Genomic DNA, 25052 nt, shown 5'->3' with positions numbered 1-25052 from the left:
GTCATGTTTTATTTTTTTTCCTCCCCTGAATGTCTGTGCCGGAGGTCAGGGGCGTGACAGGGAAATGTAAATGACAGTCCCTCCTTTCATGTGCAGACACATTTTCATAAATAAGATATATCCTGCTGTCTCTCCAGTGCTCCTCCACTTAAACAACAAGGGTTCACAAAAAAATCCACTAAAAAATGTTTTAGTGCAGCATTGAATAAAGAGAAATTTAAAAAAAGAAAACAAAAAACCCAACATTTTAGTAAAGTGACTACTCTCTGTATTGTTAGGAGAAAGAAGTAATAGTAACGACCAGAGGGACAGAAGTTGAATCCAGACAGTATAAATAGTTGATTTCACGATCACGTGTAGATGTATAGGTGTACACAAAGGCCTTCTTTTTCCTTCATGTATGTCATCAATTAAAATGTTTAAGTATCCTAATTTGAAGTTAAGCTATACAAAATGAGAGGCTGCTTAGTTGCCATGTTGTGTTCAAAGTAGATGTTCTGGGTGTGACTGTTGCCACTTAGCAGTGAGAGGCTGCTGCAAAGTGATGCTCTTATCACTCTAAATAAGGAAGGAAATTGTAGGTTTGCATATTATCAACTTAGATCCTTTATTAATGTTTTGCAGGAAATTACATTGCCAGCTTTCATTGCTTCATCTGTTTACACAACATAATCAGCACATCCACTGTCTTCAAAGCCAGGTTCACAAACCCCTGACACCTGAAGGAATCACTGAACACATGGAGATGATCTGCAATGAGGCTCAAATGTAATTTGACAAAATTAATTCAAATGACATTCATAAGTTAGGTAGATAAGACATCTGGAGATCTTTTCAGGTGTGATATTTGCATCAGGAAGCTATAGCTGTGAAAACCACATGTAATGAAAGAAGCTTTCAGTGCCAAACAAATCATGCAGAGATATCGCAGCAAGTTTAAAGGGTTATCTTAATTTTCAGTTTCATAATAAGAACATTTTTTTGGACAACACTTATAAGAATTAGTATTACAAAGTGCTTTACAAAAACACCAAAGTGGCAAATAAATAGTTAAATGAAGATTCAGACCTGCAAAAAGGATCAATTATAATATACAAAGCAATTTAAATTTAAAATAGGCCATAGCAAGTGTGACATCAAGAATAAACAGTGTCACTAAATGATCAAGAACGAATTTTAAATAACCAAAAAATCTAAAATGCTCAGCAGCAAAACATTAAACCTGTAGCAAATGTTTCAGTAACGGAAAATCAATTAATTAATTATTTAAATCAAAATAAATGTAAAATAAGTAAAACTATTAAATGTCATTAAATAAAATATTAAAATAGGACAATAAAAATATAAAAATTAATGGGGCAGCTGTGCCTTGGAGGTAAAGCAGGTCATCCTCAGCATCTGCACAAGTGCACAAGATACTAAATGTGGGAGATTGCAGTTTAAAATCTGAAAAGTGCTTTTAGTGCACATGTAGATTACAGAAGTGCGTACAAAAAAGAGACGCATGCATTCAGTGTGTTGGCAGTCTAAGTTACTCTAGTCGGTCACCTCCAGCAGGTGACCTTAGCAACTGCCTTGTGATCAAAACCACCCCAAGCCACCAAGTGATTAGTTGAGATTCAGTGCACTCACTGGCCAACCAAGTTAGTCATGGTGTCAAAGACACTGCCAGACTGAATGATGCCATCTCACAGTAAAATGTGACAGTGATTAAAACAGCAGAAGATAACAAAACTTTTAGGAATCAAAAACTCAAAGCTTTGTGATCTGTTGACACAGAAAGCAGGAAAAAGTTATGCCAAAACAATTGGTACGGCCAAAGACTGACAAATAAAATCTTAAAATTGAATCTAAAACAAACAGACAGCTGGAGAGTCAAACTCGAGTAATATCTGCACATTTCTTGGGGTTCTTGTAGACTCTTTCAGTGGTTTCTTTAATAATTTCAAGTCTGTTGATTCATTTTATTTTATTGCAATACCTCTGAAATGGTAGCAGCAGAAATTGCAAGCCTTGTTTACATATTTCTTAAAACTTAAGTTTGTATAGAAAAGCATGGCCAGGTTTCTGAATCAACAGGAACAGCCAATCAACCCCAGTTTGTCATGAAACATGTCTCGTTGCTAAAATGCAGAAGGAGGAGGTAGGAGAATTTGCCCCCCACCAACTCTTTTTATACCAGTAAGGCCCTCTCAAGATTTTAGCAAAACATGCTTTCTGGGTATGATTGCGTTCGTGGGAAACATAAGAAGTTAGAGAAAATGTCAGAGGTCAATTTCTTTTTCTAAACTGTGCGAGGCTTTCTCAGTATCTAATCTGAAGATCGAAGGCTTTCAAGGGAGCAGAACACGGCCCCTGAAATGGTTTCGTGGGAACTGGGAGTTGGACCAAATGTGACCACTTCATCATGTGACAAAAAAAGCATTGTGGCCATGAGAAACAGCAACTTCAACACAGATACAGAATTCACCAAATCCATTTCCCAGGAAGGGAAACCAGGTCAAAGGCTTGTGGTGGGCTGAGGCCATAGCTATATATGAGCTTTTCTCAGTAAATGAGTGAAAATAGAAAGATGTAAACGACATACACTCCAGATTTCTGGTAAAATCTGGCTGTGTTTGTGAGTACATCCTGCTGTTAACCTAGATACATAACAGCAAGGCAATCACGGAAAGTGTATCAAACCCACAAATATTAAACTGTGGGTGTGTTACGCTCTCAGGAGATGGAGACCTCCAGTGAATTAGCTGTATACTGACTAAACAGGGCTAGCGCGGCGTGACCAGACTGAAACCGAAACTTGGCCTGCACATGAATTGATGTGTTTTTTTTTGAATGGCAAATCACTGTACGTTAATTCAAAATAAAATAAACCAAATCTAGAAAAAGTCCCTACCTGCCCCCTCAGAATCTGCCACTTTTTTCTGTACAATACCTTTAGTGTATTTATTGAAGCCATGCAAAATTTTACCTTCATACCAAGAAATAATTGTAATAATTTTTTTGTAACGTCATAAGAACAGAAGATATCCACATGACATTTTTAAGTATGAAAAGAAAGCTCTGTTAAAACCGCATCCAAATCAGTTTTACGCCATCAACCCTTATGTTGTTCAGAATTATTCTTTAACCGAGAGCATGATTGCATTCAAGAGCAAAGTTTCACCAGTTTAATCTCTGTGACGCAGTGGAACAGAAACAAGCAGGAACTGCAAACGCCACACAGAAAGACCCCGTGGATTTGAAACAAGGACCTGCTTGCTGTGAGGTAACAGTGCTAACCACCGCGGTGCCCAGTCACGAAAGGTCTCAGTGGATAATTTGAATGTCGGCCAGCAGATGAGGATACTGCACTGAACACAAGACGACTGTGACACTTTGAGTGGGTGTAAAATTGAGCCTATTCGAGCTACTATAGGGTGAGAGATGGGGTACAGATCGCCAGACTGCAGGACTCACTGAACCAAAAAATACTGATAGTTAAACAAATATGTGACTCCGGGGTGGGGGAGGGGGGGGGGGCAGTGACTTTTTTTTGTGCGTGTGAAAAATGATCCTGCAGGCAAAATAGTCCATTTCTTTCTTGCAGTTGTGCCTATGATTTCCTTTTTTATGCCTAAATGACATCTAGAAGTATTTTAGTTTAAGATTCGTGAATGAACTCAATGGTTGCACTGTTAAAATTTTAATTGTGGGAACAACAAACTCGATTTCTACAAACACATACTGCTCTTGTCCCCTTGACATCAGTTAATGCTGTTTTGTTAAACTGCTTTAGTGTGTCTGATGTGCTGGGTTATGGGCTAAGTTTTTGATTTCCAGTGCCTCATTTATCAACAAGCAGGGTTATTGTTGTGAAGTTATTTGTGTGTTAACCCAAAGCATAATTTTCTAGTCCTAACCAAGTGCTTTTTAGTGCCTAAGCCTCAGAGTGGGAATGACAGTAAAAAACAATCGGAAATACAAAGTAAAAACACATCATGCATCATGGGAAGTCCCCCATCATCCTGATGCTAAAGGCAGCAAAACTAAGGGATGGTTCAAGCTCATCTGTTCAAGCTCTAACTTTCAGGTTTGATCATAAAAGTACAGATTCCTTTCTCCAGAAACCAAACTTGCCCACATCCTGTAATTCAACACAAAATCTGACTGTATTTGTATTATTTACAGTAATATTTGCCCTGTTGTATTCTGAACTTCATTCATTTTGCACAAGGACAATTATTTATATGGACATTGTTGTGATATTGCAAGCTCTTTTGACCATCATAATCACTAGGGAAAAAAATCTGCATTATTCATCTCAGTTTAGAATAACCAGGTCACCAAACACGTATCTGTTTGGACTGTGGGAGAAACCCGTCAGGAAAGCTTGCAGACTCCTTGTAGGAACACAGAAGAAGCCCAACCAGTCAGCAGGTTGAAGCTTGAAGATGCCTGAAGCTCCCCAAAACTTTGCTTTACTCAACAAGCTTCAGCGTTAAAGAGGTTCCTCCACATTATCGCAGCCATTTAACAGTCAGTAAACATTTACCAGCTAAAGCAGCTTACAGGAGCAATCACAAACAACAGGATCAAAGACACGTGGAGAGTTTAGGCTTAACAGAGTGGAACTGGCCAGCAGCAGAGAATGACAGCGTTTATAGAAATCACAAAAAACAGATAAAGACCAACTTGTCTGTTATAAATAAGATGTGGGTGTCTCTGCTGAGGGAGACACAATTACAGCGTTAACAATAGAGCATTAATGGGGTACCGAAACTCTGCTCTCAGTGTAGTATGTGCATGTTTCTCCGTTACAGCCATAACATACATGCAGTCGCACTGTTTGTGAAACAGAAAACCTTGACCCTCTGATGTGGCTTTGTGCTTCCTGTTGATAGTTCTTTTAGTCTTCCAGTGAACCCCAGCAGCCAAGCAGCTGCTTACAAATCCTCAGTTATTATCATGATCTGTTTATTTTATGGATTATAAGCTACAAAGATTACACAGATGGCGACCTCTATAAGTGCTCGGCTGTCTGATGTCCTTTAAAAGATGGTGTCTGGTTTTTCTTTCTGTGCATTAAATTTGTTTGTTTTTTTTATAGATAAAATATAAATGATGGGCACTTCCTGTGTTACTGCACACAAAACAACCAACACATACTATAAGAAAATAGCTGAAATAAGGTAAAATTGGAGGAAATAATGATACATTTTAGTTTATAATGTTGTATTTTTCAGGAATTCATTAATGCCCTTTATTCAGTTGTAGTTTATTGTATGTCATCCTCTCCCAGTTCCACCAAACACCAAATACTCCATCAAGGAAAATAGTTTCCAGCTAATGCGTCTTTTTTTTTGTTCCTGGTTTTAGAAATGCCTCAACAGGACATAGCTGTTGAATTTCTGAACTGTGGAAACAATAGCAACAATAGCAAACAATAGCAAGTTGGAGTGGTTCAGTGACAATAGGAAACACCACGTCAATCTGGTGTGTCATTGTGATGCATGTTTAATTAAAGAAAAACTTGTTACACAGCAGAGAGGCGAAGCTTTAGATTTAATCCTTTCACACAGTGGAAAACAAAGACTCAATTTAAACAAATGACAACAGTGAGACTTTACTTTGATAATGCTTCATTTCAGGGTTGAACGTGCATGATACAATAAGATTTTTAAAAAGTCATAAAATATTTGAATATATATTTGTTTGTTGTATCATATATAAACAAATATATCATATAACACAGCTTGTGTATATTTAGACTAATATCATTTATCAGATATGGCAATCAGTTGAGAAAGTTTTTCCTTTCATTACAGTGACTGATAATATTATCCTGCGGATGACATCAGCCCGGGTGTGAAAATCGCTTCAATCGAGCAAATCAGAGATTCAACAGTGATTTCTTTGCTTTTATTTCATTTTTGAAAAAAAAAAGAGAGCTGCAAACATGAACAACAAAGCTAACGTGTTTGAAACATATATTAAATATGTGTCACTAATTCAAAATCTGTCTAAACCTTTAAAAAGATCAGATGACAGTGCACTCACCACACAGGTCTATCAAAAATAATAGTCCCATGTGCTGTTTTATATGTGGCAAAGTATAAAACATATACACCACATATTAAAATAAAAAATACCTCCTAGAAAAAAAAGTTCACAAAGTATCTGATGTTGTCTCAGCTTCTTTAAAAATGTTACAATGCAAGACTCACTAAATAAAAGAAAGATAAAAAAGAAAAACTATTCGACTCTTGTAACTTCTCTTGCTTATCAGGTAATGTTACAGTGTTTCTCAAACAGTGGGGCAGGGCACTATTGTGGGGCAAGGGTGGCCAATTGAGAGGGCGAGGGGATAAACAGACAGTGGTAGCACTTAATAATAATGTCGCACTATTAAGCATGATTAAGTTATTAGCAAGTGCTTAATTTATCATTTATGAAGCATTACTCCTCCTTCGTATGCCATTTATAAATACACATATATTATTATGACTGTGATTATTGTTAGCAGTGATGTAGTAGCAGTGTTAGCTATACAAGGGTAACAGTAACAGATGGATAAACATTTGTGTATATAAATGACATACCAAGGCAGATAATGCTATATAAATGATGAATTTGCTATATTAATGGTTAATAGTGTGACATTACTATAAAGTGCTGCTGAGGTTGCTAATGCTACAAATGCTAATCTGAAGCTTATTTTAAGTCAAATTCAGCTTAGATATTTCTTATTCTTAAGGAACGTTAAACTTTTGTGGGATTTGTGGCACAGTAGAAAGAGGTTTGAGACCCACTGGATTAGAAGATGGATGTCACTCTCATGTCTGCATCATCAATATGAAGCTGCAGCTAGCCGCTAGTTAGCTTATGAGCGTAACATAGAGAGGACTGGAAATCACAAAAACATACCATAATCAACATCTTATATTTCATTTGTGTCGAAAGAGTCCATTTGTAACCCATCATTCATGTTTGTTTGTTTGTTTGTTTCACACAATACACTGTGAGGCACAAAACTGATGATCAGATCTTTGTGCACATTTCAAAGATGTGATAAAATGTGTTTGGTTTTTTTCAGCTACACTTCAAAACTATTTAAAACTCCGTGCACTTCCTGTTTGCTTGACACATTTACTACATAGCGCTTCAGGAATATATGCAGAGCACCACAGAAGACAGGAAGTGTGCAGAGACCACTGCAGCAGATCTGAATTAAAACAGTCTGCGAGTATTCGACAGTGTTCAAAAAACCATTTTGTCACAGCTGACGTGCAGCTCGGAGTTAAAACATGACACTCGTTTATTCCATAAACTGAAGGTTTCTATTAAACAAGCATAATAATCAATGGGCTAACAAGGACTGCTGTTCACCTGTGTGAGCTATCCTAAGGCAGATAACATGAGAGTGACATTAGTCTCCTCATTCACAATTATTCTATTCAAGGCACAGAAACAATGTTTTTGTTTATCTAAAAAGGGAAAATCCAAATGATGAATGTAAACTAAACTTAGATGTGTTTCATAATAACCTGTGCTACACAGACCTGATGAGAGCACATCTTCAGGCCAGGCTCGGCTGAAAAGCTTCTCCAGTGGCATCGTGCACACACCACATGCAGTTTTTAGTGTGGGCATTCATAAACAGGAGTGCAGATCAGCAGTCAGGTCCTCTGATGGGCTCCCATCAGCATCTCATCTGTGTGTGCATTCACAGCAAACAAGTTGTCTGATCTGTGACACTTAATTAACAAAATGTGTTAATGTCCCTTTCTTTGATGCTTATGTTAATTTCTTTGGATAGAGAATAGGGAAACACACAAACAAATAAGAACATCGGTCAAATACAGTCAGTGCAAATCAGCTGGCGTTTCATCCTCCATCTCCTATTGGGTAGAGCATCTCTGTTTCCAGTTCTTTTTCGTTCCTTTTGTTTTTGGGACCATCGCTCTCACCTTCTCTGTCAGCTGGTTGAACACAAAGATATTTAACATTGATGTGTGGTGAGCTGTCAGCGTGCCCCATCAAGTTAGTAATTCAACACATCCTGTTCTAGAAAGCAGGTTTAGTGAGAACTCTGAGTTTGTTAACCCTGATTATGAGAAAAAACCTCTTGGTTTTCAGTTCCAGAAATAACCCATGGGTCAGTTACCACAGTAACAGAGTCTGTGACGTTCATCTGCTCACTTCAACAAAGCCCGAGTTTCTCTCTAAGCCCTCCCTTCCTGCAGATGACTGACACAGCTTCACTTCCTCAATCATACAGTCGACATCAAAGCTCACACAGCTGGGGGTTCATTTGTGACCCCAGTCGAGTATCTACAAATGCAGCGCTACAGGTGATTTGTCAGCCTACTTTGCCTGCAACATTTTACAGAAGTTGTAAAAAAACAAAAAGAAAAAAGTTTATTTAGTTTAAATTTTGTTTCATTGTGAGCAAGTTTTTTTAACTAAAGAGTCGGGACAGTTGTGTGTTATTGCAGCTAAAACATAATATACGAGTTGGGTCAGTAAAATAAAAACAATATCATAGAAGAAAACACAATGAAGAGGGAGTTCAGTTAACTGACATCTGACGACCTCCCTGTACCCATGATGACGAGCTCTGACACCTCCGGAAATCTTAATAAAAGTGTGGTTTGATAATCATTCAAATAGTTCCAAGTTTTTTCAAGGGCAGCTGCAAAGGCATACACCCTACTTACTAACTTTTAACACAACTTATGCAAATAAGCAGAAATGTGACAGAAACTGCTCAGGTCAGGACAAAAACTTGAAGGGTTACGCCCTGTAGGCTTTTAAGGGGTGAAGAGTTCAACAGAAACTACAAAAAGGTGAAGAATTCAAAAAGTCTAAACATAAATATGATAAAATAAAAAGCTATTAGTTTGTTGTTAATCAAATTCAAACAATTTTAAAATCTACATTTTTAAAATAAGAAAAAACTATGAGGATTACAGAGAGAAATGTACATTTGTGTGGGTTTTTAAAATCTCTTTTAATAGAAATAAGTCAAAACCATTTCAGAATCTCTCTCATATAGAAACAAAGTAACATAAGTGTGATAAATGTGAACAGAACGAGGGATAAAATTAATATTGAGCAGAATGATAGTCGCTAAAAATATTTATATTTAAAGTGCATTGAGTGCACGAGTAGGACAGTGCTATTTACTGTTGACCAAATTAGCTTCTTCAGTTGAGGTTTAACACGTACAAGTTCACACCTCCACAAACTGTAAACCCAGTTATCCAGTTATGTATTTGCTATTTGTTACAGTTAATTCCTTTTTTAACCAGTCTGTTATCAGCATGAGAACACAGCAATCATTGTGGACTTGTTTTTATCTTAGAATATAATCTATAAACAACATCTTTCTGTGGATTGTGAGGCAGCTGTCAAGTGTTATTAGGTTACTCTGCACTCATTTCATCGCTTTAGCAATCACTTAATCTTTGTTAGGGGTTAGGTTAGAGGTTAGATTAATGTCTCTGCTTAATGTAGACTTTTTCCCTTAATCAGAACAAACATAGACATGTAGAAACAAAGCTCTACTGCCTATGTGAAAACACATCTTCTAGTTTCTGAAAATGTGCCTCATTATAACACATGGCTAAAGCCTTCTGCACACATACATGGCTGTTTTGGTAAATGGAGCCTTTTCTACAAGTAGCTTTGGTTCACATCTAAACAGTGTTTTAGATCACTGAGCTTTTAAAAACCTTCAGAAACCATCTTTGTCTTTTTTATGAGGCCAAACAATGCTGTGCTGTTGTTTCTAGACGTCTGATTGGCCAACACTTCTATACAGTTAAGATTATATTGCTGCACTAATCATTTCATAAAGGGATAAAATGAATATCGAGCAGCATTGAGTTTAGCTTATTGGTTGTACCGTCCACAACAGTCCCAAGTTTCTCATGTGGCCCCATGAGAAAATGAATTGCCCACCTCTGATCTAAACAACACTTATAATTTATTGCATTTTAATGCGGACAGATATGTTTTTCAAAAAGAAAGCGCAAAATTAAAAATTTAAAAATAACTCGCGTGCAAGTCGCCTAAGACAAACACTAACCCAATTAATAACTAATGGTTTTGAAGCAATTCTGATCTGCTGTGTCCTCATCTCAGGGTTATTCAATCCAGATTTCAGTGCCAAACTCAGAGTTTGTTTGATAAACCTGCTTTTCTAAACAGAGCCCAGGTACTTCCTTGTCAGAATGACAAGCCAAAAGTTGGCTTGAAAACATGTGCCACTAAAAAAAAAAGGAAGCTAATTTATGTTCATGAAAATCATGTGTTTGTTCAGCTTGAAAAGGAAACTGTACTTAGCTGGCTTTGTTGTTGAACAGCAGTGTTTAAATTAACATAAATTCAGTTGAAAAAAGGGACACTACAGTCTGAATTTCACTAACCTCTTCATTATCAGGAAACTCTCCCGTCTTCAGCTTGGAGTAGATTAGCTCACCGTTCACTGACACCTCAAAACTGTCTGCGATGGGGTGAGAAATTCACAAAAATGAAACCGTGTTCATATCATTTCACACACATACTGTCAGCATGACTACTAGCTAAACTGTGGGGGGGGGGGGGGGGGGGGTTGTGTGGGGGGAGGATGCCACGGGGAAATACTGATTTATTCCTTCTACCACCAAAATACAGATCTGTGACATGTTTCATGGGCAGAAATAAGTAAATAATAATAAAAGAAAACTGTATATGTACACTTTTTTCCCCCCGCACGAAACTTAAAAAGCGACAGTGAAATATGTTTGTAATTGAAATGGCATAAGTGGATTTCCACAGACAATGTATGACATAAAGACCAGAGCAGCTTACTGTCTTCTCCTGTGAGTCCTGTTACTTTCACACCAGGAACCTGCCGGAGGAGACCAGCTAGATCCCGGTAGCGAAAAGCATAACTTCATCCTTTACTGTGCCACAAACCAACAATAAGGGAACATCAACATCAACATTTACCACACCTTTAAGCTCTAGTTTGAAATACAGAAAAAATAAGCAGCATAAATGATAAATTAAATGATGCATTTAAAAACAAAAAATCATCTCAAAGTAAAGCTACATCTTAAAAGCATAATGAATAAGTAGAAAGAAAAGCAAGCGTGCTGATACAGTGTGCACAGAATACATTAGACTTACCAGTATTCAACAGTGACTGTGGCCATGGTTTGCAGCTGCTGAGATGTAAACTCAGTGCTCAGCTTCAAGAAGTGAAATGCCTAGTCACGATCACAGTCGACTATATTAGAAGCAAACCACACCCAGTGGGAGGGTGGATGAGACTTTTTTTTTCTTTCTTTCATACAGTTTTCAAGTGCCTCTCTGTCCTGTAATGACTGCAGCCACACCTGATGTCCGACTTGTGGGGATGAAGGTTCTGCTAAGAATGTAAAAAATGCAAATCTTCCAGTTATCTGCAGTCAAAGTTCTCCTTTCAAGTATCAAATTATGGCACAGGTGAGTGTGACCAGAGGCAGCTCAACAGAGGTTTCTCTGTGTCCGGACTTGATAACAAGCAGCCGCTTCTCACCTCAGGAATCTGTGAAAACAGCACAGCTACTGTTTCCTTTTGCAGAATGACAATCAAGTATTTCTAAGCCTTTCATCTGCAGGCAGGGCTGCTGGTAGCTTGAGCGCACCGGCAATATTTCAAGTGTAATTTAACCCGTGTTGGTTAGATGTGCATGCTTGGACTATAACTAAATGTCAGGTGGCAGACTTTACCATGGGAACAACTAATCATTTTCACTTTATCTAGAAAAGGTTACAAAACTGAATTTGGCTTGTTGTATTTCTTAGTGTAGAAATGTAGTTATGTCAGTAGCTCCAAACACTTACACATTCCCAGTTCTTAGTTCAGGACAACTATTTCAATATTCCACTCCTTTTAGTTATGTTTTATAGACACTTTCAGCTGTTTGTCCATTTTTTGGCAACAAACTCCTTTATTCACACTGTCAGTTAAAATTTCAACAGGTGGGTACCTCACTCCTGTCAGCTCAGAACAAGAAACGGTGCATTCACATCATAACTGGACAACACAAGATTGAGAAAACAATATTACTTGGCCCTGTGAGTCTCCATTTCTGCTGCAACATTTAGCGGGTAGGGTCAGATTGTGGTTTACACTACATGAAAGAATACACCCACCTTGTATCACTAACTCAGGCTGTTGCTGGTATAATGACGCGGGGAGATGTTGTACTTGACACACTTTGAACCTCTGAGCACCAACAGAGCATCACTTAAACACCACAGCCTACCAGAGTATTGTTGATAACCACAGTGTATCCATCTTCTGATGGCTGCAGAATAACACACGGCACCACAAATCGTCTCAAACTGGTTCCATGAGCATGACGATTAGTTTAGTTTACTCAAATAGTCTCCAGCCGTAACATCTAAGTCTAATAACTTTAGCATCTTTGGGTTTATGTTTTCAGCACCTTATTGACTGTCTCATAAAGAATTAAGGCAGTTCTGAAAGCGAGCCCAACCGTGTACTAGCAACATGTACCTAATAAATTGGCTATTAATTACATACAATAATTTAAACAGCTTCCAATTCAAGAATTTTAGCTGCTGGCTATAATATTGGCTAATAATTATCCAACGTTTTACTAATTAGCTACATTAACTCTGAAGTCAATAATTTATAGCTTATTGCTAATTTTAGACAGCTGTAATAACCGTTAATATTACAGCTGTAACATTAATACTAACATTAGTCGTTAGTATTAATGTTTACTAACGAGTCAGTGTCTCCGATACTATTATATACGAGTTTGAACGGTTTCCATAAGCTAACCTACCAGTGGCTAATAATTTCCAGCTTTTTATTAATATTTTACTGCTCAGCCTTAGCTAACCACTACAGTTGGCTAACCTATTAACAAATCTTGTTAATAATTTTCAACTTTTAAGCTATAACTTTAACTAGCGGTTTCACTTTTATTTTTTCGTATTATTGATGACGATCAATTAATATAATTTGTCAATTAATTTTTGCTTTCTGGTTAAGCTGTTATCTTTCTTTTTAGGTTTGATCATAAAATGTTAAGGTTCGTTAAGGTCATTTCTCCATACACCTGACTGGCCGTCACTAACGGTGATGCATTTAAAGTGCGTTTTATCAAACCATCTGTCTAAACCCTGAATATTTAGATTTGTTTTTTCAGAATAAGCACAAAATCACCATGTTCATAATTATTTTGGTTGAAAAATAATAATATAACTAATATCAAAAAAAGAGCAAAATATTGATGTGTACTTACTGTAAGAGCTGCAGGCAGGCAGAAACATAAGAGTTAGAATCTGAATAGAGACCACAAAATGTTAACACAATGATTATTTTAAGACTTGGGCGATGTTGCTAAAACTTTAACATTTTATTTGTTTAAAATGATATCCAGTACAAAATGTATACAGTAATACCCTTATGTTTGTCACTTCCCCTGAATAAAATATTTTTATCTGTTCAGCTCATGCCAGGTAACAGTATCTATAAGATACACTAGACTGTATTTTGCTCATACAATAGTTGATGACAAAGATATAGCAATAGTACCTTTGTAACAATAAAAACTATCATCGATATTTTGCTGGACACACTTTCAATACAATAAAATTACATACATTGTTCTGTAAAAGTTGCATTGCAATCTGCCCATACTTTACAAGATCTTTATTCGTGTATATGTTTTCAATAACTAAGAGACAAAACGTTTGATACAAGTCTGTAAAAATGATCTGGTGGCAATCTGCCGTGTAGCAGTGACTTGGTTTCAGCAAGCGATCTCTTCTGAAGCTGCTGTAACAGATATACAATGCACTTAGATTTGTTCTTTTTTTCTTCTTTTTTTGGTAAAACAAGGCAACTTTTCAGACTTCTTAATAAATAAATCCTTTGCAATGACACTGTACCTGTTGATATATCCAGTTTACATATATATATATATATATATTCATAAAATTGTACAAAATATTTTAAAACCTTCTCCACACCCTTCCCATGTATATACTAAAAAAAAAACAAAAACAAAGAGTAAGATGCTTGATTTATGTTCACACAGCATTTTGGTGGGTGGGACAGAAAAACATGACACAGTCTGCATGCACCGGTTTCGATTTAAACATAGCTATTCCAGTTCATTGCACCTTCCTGCTCCTTGGCTATGACTATAATGAATCAGGTTAGTGTCTCCTCGCACGCATCACAGCATCAACCTCATTGATTGGCGGGACTCTTTAACGCCACCCCCGGCGCTCGGAGGTTCTTCTTGTGGGAATGTCACCTTATCTGGTGTGTAGTCATTCCTCTTCAGATCTGATTAACATGAAAAATGGGAACAAAGTTAAAGTGTGGTCAATAAATCAGAATTCACGCAGGTTAGTGCAGTTCAAAAAGCTTCACAGATAAGTGGAAACCTAATAACGAAACATGTATGCAATAATGTAGAATACATTTTTTTAAAAAGTAGAAATTTAATTGGCTTATAAGCAGAATAAGAGTACATTAAATACATAACAATTAAAAATCTATGGATATGTAAATGAAAATAAAGTCTAAATAAAATGAGAATGTAAATAAATATTAATAATATTAATATTTAATATATATCATCAGGTGTGAGGGTTTTTTTTTTTTTTTTTTAAAAAAAACAATCATGAGTCAGCGGCCAGTAAGCAACCCTGTTTGTCACTAATTTTATTCTGTTGACGTTATAGCGCGACCAATGAAAGGATGTGTGCGCACAAATTGACGCGTGTGGTTTCACAGTAGTATCTTTCGTGGGTGGAGAGGTGATGTAAGGGTTGAAGGTTTGCATGTGCATTTGATTATGACTGGAACTTGTATGTCTGATATGTGTTTGCTTTTTGTTTATAACCGATTTAGTGTTACATATTCCTGCCCAGAGACTAGGAATGGAAATATGAAAGAAGCTAAATGTGGAACAAAGCATCTTTTTCTAATGTGAGAACAGCTGTTTTGTGAAATACTGCAAGGTTTAGATATAACTACTGTGGTAGTGTGGTAGCTCCTGTGGTATTACTGATGACTGTGTGGCAGCAGGAGGTTGGTGTACACCCATTACAATAGCACTCATCCACCTTCCATGATCCACAATGTCTGGCCAGCAGAAAAAAAATATTTTATGTTAATAAAATCATGTATCAGCTAGGCTTTGGATTTTTTCTTAGCATGTCCCACCTCAGAAGCAGATCAAGTGAAATTGGACTAAAATCCCCTGGACTCCACCTGTAATGGCTCCAGGCCCCACTGTTTGCAAACCACTCATTTCATGTAAGATTAAAGTGAAAATTAATCTATCTAAAGCAACAATTAAATCTCTCTCACCGGGAAGTTTGAGTTTCCGACAGCAGGAGTTGCAGTGGTGTTTTGTACGGAAGTTTCGAATAGCATCGTCTCCCAGGTTTGCGGGTCCAAATATCATATCGTAAGATCTGCAGCAGGCATGGAGACATCATTTAGGACAAACTGACAGTAATGTTAAAACTGAATTAAATATGAAGACAGTATAATTTTAACTTTACCTACAGTCAATTCTTTGTAATATATTGGGATATTTATAAATTAGAGCTATTTTGTAATATACTGTACTATTTAACTTTAACTTGCTAGTTGCTCTTCTTACTGTCTTAGAGCAATTAGGACTGCATCATTTCCTCTGAGAAAAAAAGTATTCTAATTCTGAAATAACATCACAGATTAAAAGGGCGACTGGTTTATGTGAGAAATGGAGCACTCACCCCTTCTCACCGCTCTTTATAACTGAAGGATCCGTCAAAATCTCCCCGACACCTACAGGAGGCACAAGATTTGTTTCACAGCTGACAGAGTAAAGAAGATGAGAACACCTCAGCTAACTGCTCACGTTTGCCAACTACAAGTACAGATGTCATCATTTCTAAACGAGCCCTTTGTCTTGAACTCCATAACTGATTATTGATGGATCCATGCACTGAAAGTGATGGATCCTATTGTTAAATAAATGAACTTGACAGTTTTTGAGGCATTGAAAGATGAGTTGTAGTTGTATTAGGTGGGACCCATCACATGTCCTGAGGGTGTGTGAAGACATTTTACCCTGCAAGTCGAGCACCAGTAGCTCTCCCCGGGTGTACTCGTAGGTCCAGTGGCTGAAGGCCAGCATGGTTTCCTCCAGGAGATTGGTGGGGACGATCTCATCACCATTGTTGTTGTTGAACTTCCTGAACTCGCCGGTAATGCACTCCTCTATAGCGAACCATTGTCCAGCAGAGTGGCAATACAGCAAAAAGACCTCCAGGAACCTGAAAGCACACAGCAGAACAGGCTTCATTCAAAAGCAGTTTGAAGTTGTTGGAGAGGACACAACAAAATATATCATGCATTAAGTTTTCATTATGGAGACTTGGTATTAGTTAAAAAATGAACTGCATCTAAAGTTAAACAACCACCCCCCAAACATTTCAAATGACAGAAAGTCTTTGGTGCTCCAGGAAACATTAGTTTGGCTTCTTAAAATGCAAATACTAGCACCAGAAATGTGGCAGCTGCTTTGCATTTTAATTTGGAAAGCAGCCGAGCCAGGTGAACTGCAATAACACAAGAAATGTCAAGCTCACTAAATGGCTGGATCTCAAAAAAATGATATGAAAATACCACCAAATAACTGAATGATGTGACGCTGGTGACTGAACCCATAAAGTAAGGCAATATCTATGTTAAAAACATTTTAACAAAGAATTTTAGCCCTCATGGAGCACATCACATGAGAACAACAGGAGCACTGTACAAGAAAAAAAAACGCAAACAGATCAAAAGACGCACACAAACTCTGCTCACTGCCAGTGCAAACGAAACTCTTCCTGTTTTGTGAAAGCACTGCACTGGATTAAGATAAGCTGACTTTTATTTTGAAGTGGTCTCAGGAAATACTGGCCTGGTTGTTGTTGCTATGACTCATCGGTGGTCATTTTTAGACATTGGTTTGAATTATTGTGACTGATGCGATGACCAGAATGATATCAGATTACACACATTGTGATGGAAAAAGAGGCCGACTGTGGTTTTAATGCTTTAATAAAAAAACCAAGAGTTTGTCCAGCTGACCAGAACTGTTAAAGCTGTAACAAGCTTAAAAAAAAAAAAAGGAAGTGAGATCTTTGACTTTTATGCTTTAAGTCCTGGAAATTGAGGCCTGCAAAACTGATACAGATGAATAGTATACAAAGTTTCAGGTTCATTTGCTTAACAAATAAAGGAATGTAGACTGGCCTCTAGTTCAGACTATGACAGTAAATAAGAACACAGGATGACAATAATGGCTTTATCTAGCCACCATCTTCCAACAGACTATTTTTATTATGTAGATGTACAGGGGTGTTTTTCAGTGGTTGTAAAAGTGTAAATAAAAATTGTCACCATGACGCACGATCAACAAGGCTCATGAACAACTTAAAGTTTATGTCGCAGATGGAAAACTTGAACAAGCTTGTAGTCGAGGTCTCAAAAAATATTTGTATGGAAATATAATTAGATTTTTAAAGAACTGATACTAGTACCCAGTGATAACACAGTGACAGACATGCTCATCAAAGTGGATGTAGGATGTTGTACACCCTAGTGAATGACTGACAGAAATAAGAGGAATGGTAGGATATGAAAAATAAAGCCTGAAAGTGGTTCTGTACTTTATGGTTGAATGGGATTTCTGTGTCAGGCACACTCACCTCGGTGAATAGGGGATTGTCTTCGGCCTGATTTGGTTGAAAGCAAATGTCAGTTTCTGAGCAGCTCGTTGTTGTTGAATTTCCTGCAGTGACACAAAGCAGCACTGGATGAAAAGCTTCAAATAACCTTCATAACGCAAAATTACACAAAGCAGTGCATGTGAGGGTTGCCAACAGTGATAAACGAATAAAAATGTTAAAATATTGCCATAAATGACATTATTTTGCTACCCCCAACATGCCAGAGTAATCCACAGGTCAAAATATTTTACCCTGAGACAAAGATGGAGCACAGTGTCCTCCTTGTAGATGCTCTGCCATGTTTGGACCACCTCAGGAAGGAAGGATTTGACTATATACAGGTGTCCTGGTTTCAGGATGTCGTACTCTGACCAAGTACAGAGCACCTTGAGGGCCCGTCTGAGTCCTCCGCCCATCTCCTCCTTGCTGAGAAACTCTATTTTTGCACAGAGGCCCCGCTGAGCCCAGGAAGACATGCTGTTGTTGATCGTGTTCGGGGAGCTCTCCTCCAGACGGTAAACGGTCACCGGCTCCCCTGAAGGAACACAGAGCAGCGGGTGATGATTACACCTCACACTGTCACGACCTTAAAATAAACAGTAGTTTTAAAACTCATTCATGCAGGCGTATTGGTCTAATAGTGACAGGCGCTTGTTTTCGACAGATTTGATTCAATGTCTCTTTAACTACAGTAGCTGCGGGTCGAGAAGCTAGTTATGCTCTATGCTCATTTTTCCAAATTTTCTAATTGTTTAGGTTTTCACCATAATATTTGTGGATTTTTACCTAAAGCATCTTGAGGCAAATCTTTTTGTAAATGGCATAACTTCCATTAATGCAAAGAAAAATAAATTTAAAAAGTACCACTTTAACCGGTTAGGAATTACAGCCATTTTAATATAAAGGCCCAATTTTCAGATGCTAAAACATCGTTGGACAAACTAACATATTCTGACTGTACATGTGTAAAATGTACAGGCCACTGTTCTCACTTTGTTTCACAATTGTTGGTCTCCAGAGTCTGAAAGTAATACTGTTTTTTGGTTGTCGTTGTTTTTTTGTTTTTGTTTTTTTTTTTTTTGGGGGGGGGGGGGGGGCAATCTGGTGCATGAGTTGAAAAAGTTTTGTCAATCTCTGCTACCACTTTAATAAATTTTCACCTGGATAAATAAGGGATATATATTTGCTACACATTTCTCTTCCGTGCTCTGTATTTGAATACTTTAAGTCACTTTTCGATTGATTATTCTTGGGACATTTACATCAAAGAAGGCAAACAAACAATGTCTTTGGGCTGGACTTTAACTGAAGTCAGTGCAGTTACAAGATGCATCCTCATCAGGGACTTATCAGACTTATTCTACTGAATGAGTCTGGGTTTTTCCAACTCATGCATTGGAAAATTGGCACAGAGCTTCTCTGGGTGTGTCAGTGAGAGCCTGAAAACCCTTTGTTCCACTCTTCCTCTTCCTCATTAGGAGCAGACAAGGGCTCAGGAAACAACACCCAATAAATCCAGGTGTAACAAGAACTGCAGGTCCTTGAATGCTCTTAGGCCACTTAGAGTTTACATCCACTTCTCTAAGAACCAGTATGACAGATTAATTTAAAAAGGAATCATTAGTTTAGCAATTTGATCACATAAATTTAACAGATATCGATCAACCAACAAGCCTCTGAACAGGACATGGAAATAAATTCATACAGTCTGGTAATGTGAGCCTCAAGGCTAAGACGTGTTTGCAACCCTATGTTTTGAAAAACCTAGTAGTTTAGTTTTTTTACGTGATTATTTTCTTTCACTGGCTGATTTGGGAGAATAATAAAAAAACAACAAGAAAACAACAAAAATAAAACACATTTGGCATTAGATTAGAGATTAGAATAGGACTAGAGTAACGGTTAAAGGTTAAAGGTTAAAAGACCATACAGACTCATTTGGCTGTCGTGCTGCATCCTGGAGGTGTTCATACTAGGGCTGTTAACAAATATTCTAGATTTGATTACGGGGGTAAAAAAAAAGAAGCATTTCTTTGTGCTCTGAGCAGCACAGACTGGAGCTGGACTTCTGACAGAGAAGTTGTGCGCGTAAAACATATTTAAATGTTCTTTGAAAGAATAGTCAAACGTGATTTGGGCCAACTCTTACAGCTGTTACAGCACTAATTCACATAGAACTTAACCAGATTTTATTTCTGAAATTTGATTAGTAACTGGCAGCATGCCTCTTACCCATATAACACATCAAACTCTACCACATACACTCACAGGCCACTTTATTAGGTTCACGAATAACACCAGCTTGGACTTCCTTTTGCCCCCAGAACTGCATTCATTCTTTGAGAGACAGATTCAAAAACAAAGTTGCTCTACTGGATTGAGAGCTGGTGACTGCAGAGACCATCTGACTACAGTGAATTAATGGTCATGTTCAAGAAACCAGTTTCAGATGATTTGAGCTTTGTGACATGGTGGGTTATCTTGCTGGAGCAACCATCAGAAGATGGGTACACTGTAGGTATAAAGAGATGGACGTAGTATCAAATGAGCATCACTTAAAACCATAGCCTACGTGAGTTTTGTTGCTGACTAAGGTGTCCAAAGTGTCCCAAGAAAATATTCTTCACGCTATTAATCATCCACCACCAGCCTGATACAAGGCAGGATGGAGCTATGCTTTGATAAGCTTTACACCAGATTTTGACCCCGCCATCTTGAAGTTGCAGCAGAAATTGAGCTTTATCTATTATTAAACCATTTTTATGAAAAATGGTTATCTGAGTTACTGTTGCTTTCCTATCAGCTGCAAGCAGTGTGGCCATTTTGCTGAGTTGAAGCATTTTAATCTGGAAAACTGGGATATTTGCTTCTTTTTTACTATCATCTATAGAGTCTGAGTGTTTTTAGAAACTTCTGATCTGGTGGGATTTCTCCTTTCTGGCACAACAACCGTGTCACATTCAAAGTCATTAAAGTCACCTTTCTTCCTCATTCTAGTACTTAGTTTCCACTTCAGCAGCTGTTTTGACAAGATAAGACTCCGCTTTCCTCATTTAAAATATATATCTAAATAGATTTAAGACACTCGTGTTCAAGGAGCTCTTTGATTCAAATGGACTAAGCAGGTGAAGATGAAGTGTTTTGTTGCATTTGATTCTGTGCCATAAACATGCAGTATATAAATATTTTACTAGCTTTTCAGCAAATTTGAATCCCTTTTGGCTGCTTTACTGTTTCAATAGTGACTGCTTTTGTCAGGCAGTATTAATGGCAGATCATTTGGTGGCACAGATGTGCAAAGAGAGATTTGTGACAAAATTGTGAAGTCAAAATGAACAACACACACAAGTACACTTATTTGCTTCACGATCAAACGACAGCTATTGCTGACCCAGCTGCAGATATAGGGTGAGGAAAAAAAGCACAAACAATACTGAAAGCAGATCTGTGATGTTCCGTCTTGATACTTCCTCATTCTGCAACTGCCTGCATCAAGCTTTCGGCTGGGATTTTCACCTTGTAAAGTACTGTTCTTACCTCTAGGTGGCACAGGGGTGAAGGGGATGCTTTGAGACAGCCTCATCAAGTTGTTCCGCTCCACAGCTACAAGAGGAAAAGTACACATGAACATACACCATGTACACCAGCAGTAGAGGAGTGAACTGAAGTAAAACTGCAGAAAATACTTTGTCTCGGTTACACTTTTTACCTACATTTTAGTACTGATTTTAATAAAAATATTAATAGATACATGGAACAGATCTTACTGTCTAGCATCACCATCTCACCTGAGTACTGGTAGCTATCAATGGGCTTGAATGGAGAGCCAATAGCTACGGAAAACAGAAAATAATGTGTTTATATTTCTGCAAAACATACCAGCAATAATGACTCAATGATCTTTGGAATTAATCATTTAAGACCGTCCAGACTATCAAACAGACATGTTTTACCTCTGACCCTCAGTGCTATTTTATTGATAAAGCTTCTTTGCTGTAAGTCAGGGCTGTCCGATTATAAAAAATCATTATTGTAATTTTTTAGTTAATACTGAGATCATGCTTGTTTAGTCACAGTAATGTAGAACTACAACTTCCTTGCGACTAGAACACAGAAATAAGTGCAGGACATATTTGCAATCAGCTCTTAGTATTATAAAACTCAACTTAACTAGTTGTCAACTTGTATTCTGGTTATGTTCATATATATATATATATATATATATATATATATATATATATATATATATATATATATATATATATATATATATATATATATTCCTATATAAAAACATGGTCGCCAAGCCGTTAAATCACCATTCTGCAGCAACTAGTTGACTATTTGTGGGGGATTCACGGTATTATTGGAAATAAACTGCACTGCACTTCATACACTAAAGTCACTTTATCGATGGAAGCTGACTGCGTACGCATGTTTGAAGCAATCATTTTAAGGTTAAGTTCATTGCACACTGTTGTAATACTCTGGGTTGTACCAGAGTCTCCAATAACTGTCTTCAATAATGTCACTGTAGTATTAAGAAAAAGAAACTTCTTTGTAATCATGAATTTTCTTGAACTTTAATTATAATTATTTAAAACTAAATAATTAGTTGTAGTAATCCAAGTAATCCTACCAGAGAGAAGCAACATTTTAAAAAAGGGGCATAATTGCATAACATTATGCAGCTTAATAATTGTTCTATTTTACTTATCTTGTTTTAATAAATCTCCAGAACAACATTTTAAATGATACGTTTTGGAGATATTAGCTGTATAGATGCCTGCTTTACTCGATTATTGGGAAACTAGATGGAATTTTGTGTTTTGTGGCTTATTTTGGTTAACCGATTCAGCTCAGTTGAAATATTTCACATTTAAACCTGCTTTTAAAAAGGTTTGTGTCATGGTTTCTGCAAAGAAGCCTTGCTGTTCCTGAGTTTTTCAAATAGTGATTTGAGCACTAGAGAAGTGCCATTTATTTCTATTAAAATCAAATGAAGCCAGACCTGACACTTCCAAATTAGGGCAGCTTCCATTAAAGCAATCTCAATGGATTAAAAGTACTGCATGTCCACAGTTAAATAAATAATGTTCCTTTAAGAAAAACGTGAATTGTTCCAACATCCGCCAGCAGGTGTCACTGCACTACTTAACAGAGGCACAAACAGGCCCATCCTCTTTTTTACTTCTAAAAGTTTTTTTAATTTAAGAAAAAAAATAGATTGAGGTATAAAAATGTAATAATTATACATTATTACATTTATTACCATTTCATACCAGTCCTTTGTTTTCTAAGAAATTCTAAAAGTCACATGTATGATCAAATATTTCACACAAATATCTTATTTTAATTTGTCATGTCTTTAGTATCATCAATTTGTTTGTATAGATATTAAAAAATTATTTTAAATATTTTAATGACTGTTTTTTTTACCGACTGACACTATTCAGAGCCAAAAATGTGTTGCAGATACATTTAAATACTTGTTTTGTTCAAAAATACATAAAATGATTTTCATATATAAAGACAAAAACAACAAATGCCATTTTCCACTCATTTTAAAAGTTTGCTTTAAAACTGATTGGATTAGCCATTTTTCACTGGATTAATCTCCCACTAAAGCTCAGAATAGATGAAATGACTAAGGCAGATAATTATTGTGCTTTTTGGCCAGTCAGCGACACTCACAGTCCTTTCTGGGTCCGAGGTGGGCGTGACGTGGCGTATAGAGAGAAACTGCAGCTGTAACCACAGAAGAAGAACTAAACAGTAAAAAACTCATCCAGAAAAAAAAACAAACCAAAAAAAAAAAATCCATTAAACATTCTGCAGCAGCGTTTCTCTCTCCTATCAGATTTGTCTGCAGGTGTAGGCTTTTAAATATTAGTGAAATCGTTCCTCTCTAGCACATATTATTGATCTGTTCTAGACCTTTCCTTCTCTGGAAAATGCTTCGCACAACTCTAAACACGTGCTGTGACGTGTTCTTCCCTTAAGGTCAACTGAGTTTATTCTAAAGAACAATGCTGCGAAAGACAAATCACAATTCTTCAGTTAAACATTAACAAAATATTGTGAAAATGGTATTTTAAAAAAGGGAAAGGTGTTTTTGGTGAAACCTGTTACAGTATAGATTTTATTGCACACAAAGGATGCTGAGAAAGCTAACAGATCAAAGATCATTGTGATAACATTGTAAGTAAAGCAACCGGACTAGTTAAGCCAGACAGAAAACCCTGACTACGCAGATTTCAGAGGAGCACAGATCTCACCTGTTAGTGTGTCTTCCCCGGGGGCCCGCCTGATAGGGGAAATACACAAATAAATACAAATAAGTACTAAAGCCCAGCTTGACTTTGACTTTACTCTGTGCCCGTGCGTGTGTGGGTGTGAAAACTTACAGGCTGCTGGCTTGGGCCGATTTGACCTGAATTCTTTCCTGGTAAAGAAAGCAGAAGTTGTTAAACAGTTACAGGAACAGGTACAAATATAGTTTAGAGTTAATCTGCACAATATATGACTTTTTCCAATGGAAAGTACACGGACTAATCTTACCAGTACTGCAGCCCTGGGGTCATCATGTGTGAGGATGTCTTCAGCAGACACTCTGCTCCTGTCCTTCTTTGTCAGAGCTAAAGAAACACAACCAGTGACAAACAACCCGTATATTTCAAAAGACATGAAACATTGATCACATTAATATACAGTCTGTTCAAAAGTATTCTGGAATAATGTTTGTCATTTTTCATCTGGCCATCTTCAAAGTGGATTTTAGTTCAAACAATCAGAACGTGATTGATTCCCAGTGAGTTATAATTCATCGCTGTTTTGTGAACCTACTCGAGTCTGGATGAAGAAAGGCTGGGTTTCTGTCAAACTCGGTGAAGCCAGCATAAGAGTTGACTGCTCTGATGTGAGCGCGACCTTCGGGTTGAGCCTGGGGACGACATAAAAACACAGTGAGATTAAAAAACTAAAATAACAAAAACAAAAGCACACATGCAAAAAGTTGCGTGAAGGCAAACAGTTCTTAATCACAGATCTGTGGTGAATTTGACAGCTTAGCTGTAACTGGGAAGATTATTTCATACAATTTAAGAAATTTAGCATCCTGTTTACCCATCATGTTTTAATAAGTCAGCCATCTGTCACACACCAATTAACAAGTTACTGAATGACTCTTCCATTTTTTTTTTTTTTTTTTTTGATTAGTCAGAACACGTATTTCCAAATTCAGGAAAAATGAGACCAGTTTGTTTTGCTGTGGTTTG

The 25052-nt window shown here is 37.2% G+C and overlaps 1 protein-coding gene across 5 annotated transcripts in view; it reads right to left on the bottom strand.

Moving 5' to 3' along the window:
* Positions 1-5525: 5525 nt before the first annotated feature.
* Positions 5526-25052, bottom strand: part of trpm7 (transient receptor potential cation channel, subfamily M, member 7) — a 105058-nt gene continuing 85531 nt past the window's right edge. For 3 of the 5 annotated variants that reach the window (XM_085154703.1, XM_085154688.1, XM_085154717.1), the window contains exons 28-43: positions 24622-24718; positions 24337-24413; positions 24183-24220; positions 24054-24082; positions 23470-23523; positions 21564-21608; positions 21313-21378; positions 18027-18310; positions 17755-17837; positions 16127-16332; positions 15790-15841; positions 15377-15483; positions 11158-14344; positions 10837-10931; positions 10413-10489; positions 5526-7961 (exon numbers count right to left, since the gene is read on the bottom strand). In XM_085154703.1, coding sequence (XP_085010829.1) covers positions 14232-14344; positions 15377-15483; positions 15790-15841; positions 16127-16332; positions 17755-17837; positions 18027-18310; positions 21313-21378; positions 21564-21608; positions 23470-23523; positions 24054-24082; positions 24183-24220; positions 24337-24413; positions 24622-24718 — 1251 coding nt within the window. In that variant the 3' untranslated portion in view covers positions 5526-7961; positions 10413-10489; positions 10837-10931; positions 11158-14231. The remainder of the gene's footprint in view (positions 7962-10412; positions 10490-10836; positions 10932-11157; positions 14345-15376; positions 15484-15789; positions 15842-16126; positions 16333-17754; positions 17838-18026; positions 18311-21312; positions 21379-21563; positions 21609-23469; positions 23524-24053; positions 24083-24182; positions 24221-24336; positions 24414-24621; positions 24719-25052) is intronic. The other 2 variants (XM_085154697.1, XM_085154707.1) reach the window with 2 other exon arrangements.

This window comes from Neolamprologus multifasciatus, chromosome 1, assembly GCF_963576455.1.
Source record: "Neolamprologus multifasciatus chromosome 1, fNeoMul1.2, whole genome shotgun sequence".
In the NCBI taxonomy this organism is placed as follows: Eukaryota; Metazoa; Chordata; class Actinopteri; order Cichliformes; family Cichlidae; genus Neolamprologus; species Neolamprologus multifasciatus.
This window is presented reverse-complemented; position numbering and strand designations above follow the sequence as displayed.